Genomic DNA, 11,378 nt, shown 5'->3' with positions numbered 1-11,378 from the left:
ATTTTTACCTAGTGCTGACTTCTGCAGTCAGAGCTGTAGAAGTCTGCCAGCTATGAGCTGCAGTTGCAGCTGGCAGGGAAAGCTGCTCTCTCTTTGCATTCACCTTAAACAGAATGAGGGAAATTCTGCAATAATCCACGGACCTGTAATTTCATGATTACACAGAGCTTTCATCCCGTCTATATTTAAACTATTAGGACACTGCTTCCTTCTCAAAGGGAAAATAATTTCTTTAGATTGTGGTTTGGATTCTTACGTGGTGGTATGTAAAACCTTGGGCACAAATAAGACCTCCTGGGGCAGGGAGGTGGGGGCAAGGCCAGCTTGTAGGAGTGATGGCAGCCCTCCCAGGAGCAGTGCCCTGTGCCCTGTTGTCACCAGGAGCATCAGCTCCTGAACTGAGCAGTTCTTACTCGGACTTTATTTTTTTAAATCCTCCCTCTTTGGTCTCATTATTAGAAATAGAGACCTGTATTTGTTGCTGTCCCACATCCTTTAGGAGTTGGAGACAAGGTAAAGTGACACAGCCGGGGACAGGGGAGTGACCTTTCGCTAGCTCGGGCTCTGCCTCCAGTGCTGCTTTCACTCCAGCTGGTGAGGAGCAGGCAAATCATGGGAATGTGCTTTTATCTTTATAATACTGTTTTCCTTTGTGCTTTACATGTAGCGACTGGCACACCCCACAGATCCTTACACACCATCCCACTAACAGCCGTTTGTGCTAACACTGAACAAACCCAGCAGAGGCGAGCGGCAGCCGCGCCGGCGCTGGGCATGCTGAACCTTTCTGAAGTCAGGAATAAATTGGGAATTTTGTATGGTTTGCCACGGGATGGCGCCGGGCAGCCTGCGCACCCTACACACAGCCTGGCAGGGCGGGGGGCAAGGGGACAGCACACGGTAACCGCTGTAAACCAGAGGAATATTTCCCATCTTGTTTCCATCCTCTGCTTCGCTTCCTGTTGTATAACCAGGCAAGTCCCTGTAGGACCATGACTCTGCACTACTCGAGTGATCTCATTAGGGAGGGGTGATTTCTTCCTTCTTTTTTTGCCTTGATTTTTAAAGCTTCCGTCACTTGACACATGAGGAGGGAGTCGATGTCTGGAGGTAATGTGCAGCACTCCTGGCCTGGGAGTCCTCTGGGGAGGCGGTGGGCCCAGGCCATCAGCTGGCACCCGTAGCGCTCATCGCAGGCTGGCTACAGCTGTGAGCTGGAACAATGCCATTAGTTTCCAGCTGAAGATGCTGTTACCAGAACTCCTCCACCTTGTCAATAAAGCGCTGCAAACATCTTTTCTGTTAGCAGTGTGACATCATTTTCCAGGGAAGAAGCTAACAATAAAGCCTCCAGCCTGGCAATCTTACCTTTTTTTTTTTTTTATTTCTTCTTCTCGGGAGGGTGAGAAGAATGCCCTGAAAGCTCAGTGTACCATGCAGTAGCTGTGCCTGGCCGTCTGCTCACCCTGCCTTGCTTTTCCCTCCAGAGTGTGACCCTTCCTCCTGCTTTGTTGTAATTGCTCTTCTGACTTGTCTCATTTCCTTTTTCAGACCCTGATTTGGATCTGCAGCAGGCCCTCCACCAGTCCATCTTCATGCCTTCCCTGGCCTCTAACCCGACCCACCGCCTCCATCTCTGCTGGGAGCAGCACTGCAAGCTCTTGCCAGAGGTCTCGGGTCTCACAGCCAAACATGTGGCCAAATGGACTGTGGAAGAGGTGAGTTACCTGTTCCCTGTTCTGCTCTCTTGGGGTCCTGGAATGACAGAGCCCTCCTCTTCTGGAATGCTAATTGGAAGACATCTTTATTTTCTTTCCTTTCCTAGGCAATGCTTTTCTGTTTGCTTTGCATATGCCATAGCTGACTCAGCTAGAAGTTATACCCAAGTCCCTTTATAAAGGAAGGGAAGGATCCCTATTAACCCCCTGGTGTCCACGGCTCATTTCCCTGGATCGGATCCCCTCCCTTTCTTTGTTGATTTACCCCTTGATCTTTCGGTCCTCAGGCCTGAAACATGATTCTGACAGCAGATTCCTTTTCTCTCTGATCTCCCTCCCCCTCTCCCGTGACTTTGTTGCTGATTCACTTTTACATTGCAGTTAATTCCAAACTGCACTGTGCATGCCCAGTCTTCCTGCGTCTCCCTGCCTGATTCCCTGGAACAAAACTGTCCACAGCCTGACCTGATTTCTGACAAAGGTAGCTGTGCAGCTGGGGATGTGTGTGCGCAGTCCTAGCTCTTGAGATGTCTCCTGTAATTAGGCAGTGTGTGAAAAAGCCAGTATCTTTTGTGTGCTGAGTAGTTGGGTTTTGCCTCGATGCCTTGGGCATAAATAATATTTGTATCTCCACTTGGGACATTGGGACAATTTGTATCCTGGTGCTTAATTGCAGGCCATTTAATTCAAGAGAAATGTGCTGTAATGTTGCACTTCCAAGGATGTAGGTAATCTGCAAAGCCAGAAAAAGGTGTCGTTCTTCATGATGCATACAGGATCTTTGGAGACTTTTAGGAAGTGCATTTTCCCTAAGTGCTTTTTACATCAGATAAATCCAATCTTGTCTTTGCTTTTCATGCTGGAGGTCTACTAGGAGCCGGGTGGGATTGCAGTATCATAGGAAATGGGAACCACAGCAGCTGTGACGGGGTTAGAGCAATTAGTGTGGCTGTTTTAAAACTTGGTCCTTTTCTGTGTGGTTTTATTTTTCTCTGGTAATGAAAATGTGTTTGAATTAAATTCACAGCAAGGAGGAAAAAAATCTCTCTGAAAGATTTGCAGTTCGTATCCTTCTTGTGAGAAAGCTTCCAATGATTTTTCCAAAAGGTCTTTTAGAAAATCAATAAAAGCAGAAGGAAGTTAATCCTCTGACATGAGAATCAGAATCTCTTTCTTTTGGATAAAACATGGAGGCTGGTTTGTGGAAGAACAGGGTCAGGATACAAGCCAAATAAAATTTGTCCTTTGCAGTTGACCTTTAAAGTAACTGCTGGGTAAATTTAACTGGGATATTAGTTTGATAACGGATGAATGTAAGCAGGGACCACAGGGCATGAATGCAGGGCACTCTGGATATAGCGATTCAAAACCCGGAATATGCTCTGCACTGCAGCCTGAAACAACTTGATGAAGTTTCCACTGCTGGTAGGAGTGTGAATGGCACATTAAAAAGATCAGTTGTAGCACCACAGTGGACTGGCTAAAGTCATTACAGGTTTTATCTTGAATTTCAGTAAAGTGGGTCTGGTTTTGCAAATGACGTTCATCACAAATTCCCACAGGAATCAATTTGGCCTCCGTATGAGCGCTTGTGGGATCAGCATGTGCAGTAAAATGTAGCCGCAGGTCTGGAAGATGAAAGCAGCAGGACTTTGCGTTTTAGTGAGTCCAAAGTAGATTTGATCTGTCGGCATTTGGGCTCCTAACATCTTCCTACAGGGCAAACATTTGTCTTTGGGTTGTGCTTTGAACTCTGCTGCACAAAGGAGGCCATTCTGCTGGTCTGAAACAAGCAATGGGAGTGTAAAATTCTCCTTTGGTTTCAGACTGAAGAACTCGTTTTATTTTATAAAACCCACATTAAGGAAGAAAATGTTGCTTTAATTCTCTGTTGGTTGAGAACAGCTGAAATGGAAGAGCAGCAGCAGTATTTAGGGGCCCTCAAGCTAAGAAACTCTTAGTAACACTGAATAGTCAACAAGAGTAGTTCCTTTAATGCAGCTTTGTTATTTATTGAAAGCTTCCTGTCATGTTTTCAGAGCACAGCTAGTTGAAGGATATTGAATCACAGAAGAACATTAATATGTGCTGGAGTTGTATTGTTCATTAGTTAATCCTGCATCGGATGCTAATACCTTGTGGGGGGACTGTCCTTGTGCTAATTGCTTGTGGGTTGCTAAATCCCAGTTAAACCCAGCTCTGCTCTGCATAGTCTCACGAGGCGTTGTCAGTTCTGCTATAGCTTGATATTAAAGGGGTGCTGTGTGAGGCTGCCTTCCAGGTTTACCAAAAAGGTGTACGTGTGCTGATTTCAGTATATCCCACACATCTGGGATTGCATCAGCACCTTCCATATGGGTTTGCATGGAGTTTCTAAGGTGTTCTCAGAATTACATAAAGCTCTTTTTCAACCCCCTTCCCTTTACCAATGTGCAGGCGTAGTCTAAGATGCTTCCAGCAGTTTAGCTCTGTGAGTGTTGAGTTTGTTACCAGCAGGAAGGGCAGGCAGGCGTTCACCTCCTCAAAGGAAAAGCCCTGATCCCACTGTGCTCCTAAGCTGTCCAACACCTCTCCCACCCTCATCTTGAGCCCCTCCAGTCTCGCCCTTTCCCTTGGTTCAGGGCTTTGCTGCTACTGTTATGGGGCTGTGTTGGGTTTCCTCTAGCCCATGGCATTACTGTGTTTTGGGCTTGTGCACCCGAGCCTCCCTTGTCCCTCAACTGCCACGTTTTGGTCTGGAGACTCTCCTCCCCCAGCAGTGATGGGCCAGGCAGGTCACTGTGGCTCAGTGGAACCTAGGGTCTGGCTTGCATCCTGGGGACCTTCTCTCCTGTATTCTCCTCTGGCATCCTCCTTCCCTCTCTCTTCTCCATTTCTAGTAAACCCCCTGTTTGTTTCAAAGGCCACTTCTGTGGCGCAAAGTCCTTGCAGCCTCAAATGTCTCCTGGGACAGATCAAAGGGCCGTCACTCAGTGTCTGTGACAGTAGCCAGCAGCAATTGTGCAGGGAAGGACACAGGAGCAAGGCAAGCTCATATCATTCCCCAGAGATTTCTACCAGCCTCTCAATACCATAGACACTAAAGGGCACTTATCATCTTGCCCCCAGGGATCCAGCTGTCTCTTAAATTCTGGAAGGTACCAGACCCTGCAGACAGATTTTCATTTGTGTTTTAATTATAAGGAGTGGGGCGGCGGGGGGACTTCAAAAGGGAAGTGGTATTTTGTTATTTATTTATAATAGCAGTTTGCACTCCTTGCAGAAGGAGTTTGCAGAAGAAAATTTGGAGTCACTGCCCGATGGAGATGTGGATTTTAGGGGTTTCCTTTAAAATGGAGCTGTCTCTACTAGCAGAAGATAAGGGCAAAACACGGGAGGGATGCTCTGCTTTCAGATTATATAACAGAAACAACGGGAGTCAGAGCCGTTCACCAAAAATCGGCTTCTGCCAGGGTAGAGCAAAACCAGAGGGCATGCTGACAGCTCCATTCCTGTGTGGTTGGAACTGGGGGAAGGGAATGAATATTAGTCAAGCGGTGGGATCAGCTGGAGGTGCAGTGACACGATTTAGGAGGGAGCCTGACAATCGTGAGTTAAAGGGAGGCTCGTATTTGACAGTGAACCCTTGTAACTGTTTGTCTGTTTGTGTTCACGGAAGAAATGTCACATCTGTAATAACTCAAATGAATATGCCTCATGAAACAGAGCTGTTCCTGCAAGGGAGCATCCAATTAGCATGAGATGTTTGATCTGATTATGCCTCAATATACAAATCTTCTATGAACCAGTGAAGCTACAGCTGGAGAAGACAATACATATTAAGTCATCCTCCACTGCGTTCAGGACTGCTCCTCGCACTACTTAGTGTTATATAATGTAATCCAAGGGCTGCTTGCTTGTCTCCGGGGAGATTATTCCAAATGTTAACAGATTTCCTGCTTAGAAAGGTTTTCCCTAATGTGAAATGAAAAATTAACTTTTACTCGTTTAATCCTGTTGGTTCCATGGATCCTGTGCACCCACCACGGATTAAATAAAACTACAACTCCTTTCCTTCCCAGCTCTTCTGCCTTCTGTATGTTGGCAAACCAGCATTACTCATTCAGTTGGTTTATCTTGTCTCTTAAAGGCATGTCATCGTGGGAAACTGCCTAAACCCTTATTTCTTTTTAATTTTACTTCCCAGCAATACCGTAGAGAAAGTGAAGTTGTGGATGGGTTTGAAATAGTATAGCCATATACAGCTTTTAATCTGTAAAAATACTGTCGGTATTTTATAAAGATCCTTTTGAGCAGTGGAGAAGCTGGACTTTTACAGAAAGATAAACGGTCAAAAGGCAATATGGGAAGTATTATAGGTAACCAGAATATGCTTTGCAGCAGGGGTGTTGCAGCAACAACCCAGTAATGTTTTTCATATATACCCTTCATTAATGGGAGAGTTGTAAGTATTAAAGTTTTAAAAATTCTTGCTTCTAGAACTCATGTACAGAAATACGACCCTTTTGCTTGATGATACCCCATTTTAATTGTCCGTATTTGTCTTTTCCCAAATGTAATTCCAGGTGGTAAGCTTTATCCAGCGTTTACCTGGTTGCAAAGAACAAGCATCTGTTTTCAGGGAAGAGGTAAGTCAAGCCTGCCCAAATCCTGTGCTGTGCTGCTGGTGGGTCTGATGGCCGTGAGGTGGTTTTGTACCCCTGTTACTCTGGAGCACAGACATGCTGAGGCTTGTCATTAAAGAGCCTGTGGCATTTAGGAGGCAGCTTCAGCATCAAGCTGAATTCCAGCATGGCTAATTGCATTCTGCTGCTTTAAATTTCCCCTGCAGTTCCAATCACTGAGCTTATGCTTAACATCCTGTCTTGGACTGTTGTGCAGTGTGTTTGGCATCGTTATAAAGATGCCCTGTTGGAATGGTGCAATGAAGATCTCATCTGCTCCCTCTAACGAGCACATATGCCTGCTTCTCTTGGTGAGGCTGGCAGTTGTAGGGTTTCCCAGGAATTGCTGGCTTCCTTCACGGGCCGAGGTGAGAGCAGGAGGGGAACCTTTCCTTGAACAAGCAGTGGCTGGGAAATGAGAGCATCTCCTGCATGCAGCGTGTCCTGTCTTTGCTGCCGCTTGCTGGGCTGGACTTTGTTCCCTGTTTGTGGTGCATTCACCATGGCTTCTGAGAAACCACAGCTAGAGCTGGCTGTCTTCTTTCTTCTTTGCACGGATCATAGACACTTAGGGTGTGTTGAAGTGCTTTGGCTTCCAGTTACATTGTAGGTATGACTTGGAGATTCTTTATGAGCCCCTGATAAGTTTGCACAGATGCACCTACCTCCCCTTCTATCATCACAGCTCTACTTCTCTGATTGTAAGAACTTGAGGGAAGAGGCTGTACCTTCCCTGTTCTGTGCGGTTCTGAGCACACCCTCTGTACTAGGAAGAGCATTGCACGTTGTAGCGACTGTAAAGGGCAGGTTTTTAATAGATGACTGTTCCCCAGAGCTGGCTTCCCTTCAGGATGAATCAGGCTGTAGTGCATTTTATGGGATTTATGCATCTGTATTTTATTTTCCCTTGTTTTAAAAAACATGCACACATACAAAATATAAACCAAAATAAATTGAGGCTTTCAAAAAGCACTATTCACAGTGTAACAGTATAGTGGAATACTCTTTAGTGGAATACTCTTTAATTAAATATAGTGGGAATAATGACATCTATTCGAATGAACCGATCTTTCAGTGTAGCTGAGTGTAAAAGGTGCATCCTGATTCCTAATGAAGATGTATTCAGAGGTGAGAGTTGGTAGGTAAGATGTAACTAGAAAATCTTCTAAGGAATCCAACCGTTCACAATGTATTTTATTTCTTCTAGCCATAATTTAAACGGGTCCTGAACACAGTGACTGCTTTCTGGTTCAGAGAGCAGATAGCCATGTTCTATTTTAATACCTTACTTTCTGCAGCGTTAAAGTATGATTCCCTATGGCAAATGAGAGGGGCTTGGGTTGTTTTTCAGGTTTGTGCTCAAACCAAATGGTCAGTTTGAAATTAAAACCCTTTTTAGCAGTTTGGCTTTGGCCAGAATTCAGGTGTGAGTGACGGGACTGCCGAGCTCCACTCGCATTGTCCATTAACTGTAATCAGGCCTTTGAGTGCTCGCCGTTTAGGATAAATAAATCCCTTGCAGACTTCTCTTGGCGGGGGGGGAGAGGGATAAGTTGCTGTTGACATTAGGAACGAAGAGAACAAATTGTGCAGAGAATTTTAAAATCCATCCAAATAAGATGGAACAAAGAAACGAATAATAAAGCACAGGCAGTGATATGGTGCTTGTTTCTAGGGCCAGTTCAGGGAAGGTCTGTTTAAAATAAGCATCTTTGAGGCAATGCAGTGAAAATGAAGCATAGTAATAATACTGGACTCAAAAACATTTTGAAATGTAGGGCTGTTTTCCAGGAGTTTTCTGCTACTCTTGACTCTACATTATTTAATTTAAGCAGCAGTCCATTTGTTTCAAGCTATTTTTAACATGTTCATTGCAGTAGTGTAGACTCTAGGCAGCTTGCAAATAAGATTTGGGGACGTTGTGTGGCCATCTGTGGACTGGAAGCACTGCTGTCATTTCCAGTGTGCATACTGGGAGGTTAAGTAACTTGCTGATGGTCTCTTGTGGTGGTTAGAGATGGCGAAACCAAATCTTCTGGCTCCCAGCTCTTTGCTTTAATTATATGTTTGTCCAAGCTTATTCAATATATCATCTTCCACCAGTCGTTGGCGTCCAAAAAAGTTCTAGTTAGGAAGACTACAGAAATAGAAGAATTGTTATTCTGGGTGAGTTGAGTGTCCAGTGTTGTCTGCTGCACTGGTGAACATCAAGTGAGAGGATGAGATGCTGTCAGTCCCAGTAAATGGACTTTAATGGAATAACTTAGAGAGACACATATTGTTTGTCTGTGTCCATTAATCTTTGGCTTCTTCCCTGCAGCATTTGGGGTTTATATTAATTATATCTGTGTTGTCTCTGTCGATGGGCTTGTAAACCCAAGTAAATTTTTAACCTCTTCTTAAAATAACATGATTTCACTCGCTGATACCTAGAGCCTCCTGTATTTTCACAGGGTAGTATGTTTTTCACTTGCTTACTTTGAATCTAATCAAGTAGCTCCTTGCTGATGGATTAGGAGAGTGTGTATGTAAATCCAGACAGATTACATGTCTTTACTGTGCCTTGTTTTATAGAGCATATGATCTCTTTTACCATGTGCTAAGCAAGCCCATGTAGTGTCATTGGAAACGACTTCACAATAGCCTACTGTTTCCTTTAAACAGAGACTTGTTGTCTATGGTCATAGTACATACTAGCTGTGAGAGTAAACAGATGTTCATGTCTCAGGAATTTTTCTCATCTGTAAGGTTTTTGGCAGAGCTGACCAAAAAAAAGCAGGAAAAAAGGGCATTTGGCTTTAAATGTTACACTGAACAGCTTAACAGGAGTCGAAGAGTCTATGCAATGACAGTATGTAATGAATGCACTAGGAAATGGTGTTTTCGTATTTCTAATCACTGTAGATCAATGTAAAATATTAATTCTTGGATAGCTGCCTCCTGAAAACTCGCATTCTGGATTTCCTGATCTAATTTCTGGCCACAGATTTTCAAGAGGCTGTAGGATTTTTGACAGTTGTTGGCTTTTTAGAGCAATTCTAGTGAATATAAAGTCTAATGAACCAGCATCCTCCTCACAGTCTCTCTGTAAGCCTTGCCCACACTCGGGCTTCTCTGTTTCTAGAAAAAGGGCTGCTGGATGAGGCCTAAGACCCTTGGAAAGGGCAGCATGCCTGGGCAGCTCACAGGACTGTGGATGCCACAACTAGGGAGAAATAGGTGGTTTCAGTCTTCAGAGCTGTCTTTGAACTTTTGTTCCTCAGATCTAAGTATGTTCTTTCGTTGAATGACCAGAAGTGAGAATCCTGCCTATCTCTTGACAGTAATCTTTATCTTACGTTGTGTTTCCACCCTCTAGCAGATAGACGGTGAGGCCTTCCTGCTCCTGAACCAGAGCGACATAGTTAAAATACTCAGTATCAAGCTGGGTCCTGCCCTGAAGATCTACAATGCCATTCTCATGTTCAAGTCCGCAGAAGACAACTGAGAAGGGCCCTTTGGCAGCGCCCACAAGGAATTGAGAGGGAACAGATCTTCAACTGAGAGCGTTACAACATGCCGAAGAGACAGATTGGGACTTGGATGTGTTTTAAGTAGGACTTATTAAAAATATTTTGAGGACATAAAAATCCTGCCACAGTCTGGAATACAGGACAGCTTCACTTCCAAGAAGAGGATATTATTATATTTTGTAATTGAATTTGGTTTTGATATATCCATCTCTTTTTGAGATCTAGAAGAAACCTCCAGTTATAAGGGGAATCCAGGGTAACATTGGTGGAGCTGCGATAGCAAGAAGAAAGCTATGAGTAAAATGATGGCTGTGTCCAATGATAGTGCCTGATAGAGAGACTGAGTTATCACCAGCATGTTTAATATATTCTGTGTGTATAAAAATCTGAAAGGCGAGTAAGAAGATAGGAAAAAGATGCACTTCAGAGCAACTCACCCGTATCCTTCAGTGCTGTGACTCGAAAGCTGAGCTTTTCAGGACTGATTTTTAAATTCCAGTTTCTCTTACTGATCCTGGTTGTTCTAATACCCTTGGCTATTGGGCTGCTTATGCCACAGCAGAAAGGTATCACGGGCAAAGGGTTTCCATCAGTGGTGACTTGCATTGTTTCTGGTAACAAGCAAAATACTCTCATTCGTGCCACCAGACAGTGGGAAGCAAGCCATGTATAGATAGGCTTTGGGTAGGCAAAGATCTCTCATAAAGTTGTTTCCCACAGGAGACAAAGATAAATATTCTAGCTGTAATTCTCCCATCAGTGCTTTTGTGCAACTGCTGTCTGGACCAGGAACATCTTACGGCAAAATAGCACAATGAGGAGCACTTGGGAGTTTGATGGGTTCATTCTTGTCCTCTCCACTGTCAGCCAAATGCTAGGAATATGAGTTGGAAACCCAGCAGTGGCCTGGATATGCGTACAGATGCAAACAAATTTTCTAGAAACAATTTGCGTTTATTTTTGAACAATTGAAACTCAAGAACACTTAGTGCTTTAGCCTTTTCAGCCTCCAGGTGGACTTCAGTCTGTTCTACCGAAGAGTCAGTGTGCTGTAGCAGCAGGGCTCCAGCTCCTCTGCCTCTCTAGTAGCAAAGCAGGCAGAGCATGCAGGGAAGTTTGACTGGAGGGGAATCGGGGTTTGAACAGACAGCAAAATGAGGGAAGAGTTACTTCTCAAAAGGGAGAGCTAATCTGCATCAGGGAGGAAGCAAAACTTGTGGCTGTGTTCCTGTGCATGCAGTCTGCGCATGGTGGTAGGGGAGCACGAGTATTTCCTGCTGCGCTGGAAGTCAGAGCATCGTTTTATGAGCATGCACCTGAGGCTGCGATGTCCTGGATGGGAGATTTCCACACTGTTACTTCCAGAGCCGTCCTCTTAGAATGGAAGCCCTGGGAGAAGTGGTGAGCCTTGCTGGGGCTCTGCTCGGTGTTTCTGTTCGTGCCTGGCAGCATGCTAGCTCGTGACTCTTCCTCTGGCCGCTCTT

The 11,378-nt window shown here is 44.6% G+C and overlaps 1 protein-coding gene across 1 annotated transcript in view; it reads left to right on the top strand.

Moving 5' to 3' along the window:
* LOC104132528 (lethal(3)malignant brain tumor-like protein 4) overlaps positions 1-11,378 on the top strand; it is a 35,566-nt gene that overhangs the window by 23,076 nt on the left and 1,112 nt on the right. The window contains 3 exon segments of the mRNA XM_035901305.1: positions 1,552-1,718; positions 6,284-6,346; positions 9,741-11,378. The exon segment at positions 9,741-11,378 is cut by the window's right edge and continues 1,112 nt beyond it. Coding sequence (XP_035757198.1) covers positions 1,552-1,718; positions 6,284-6,346; positions 9,741-9,869 — 359 coding nt within the window. The 3' untranslated portion in view covers positions 9,870-11,378.

Source organism: Egretta garzetta, unplaced genomic scaffold (assembly GCF_000687185.1).
Source record: "Egretta garzetta isolate BGI_Z169 unplaced genomic scaffold, ASM68718v1 scaffold368, whole genome shotgun sequence".
In the NCBI taxonomy this organism is placed as follows: domain Eukaryota; kingdom Metazoa; phylum Chordata; class Aves; order Pelecaniformes; family Ardeidae; genus Egretta; species Egretta garzetta.
Note: the sequence above shows the minus strand (reverse complement) of the source record. Positions and strands in the feature narration are given on the sequence as shown.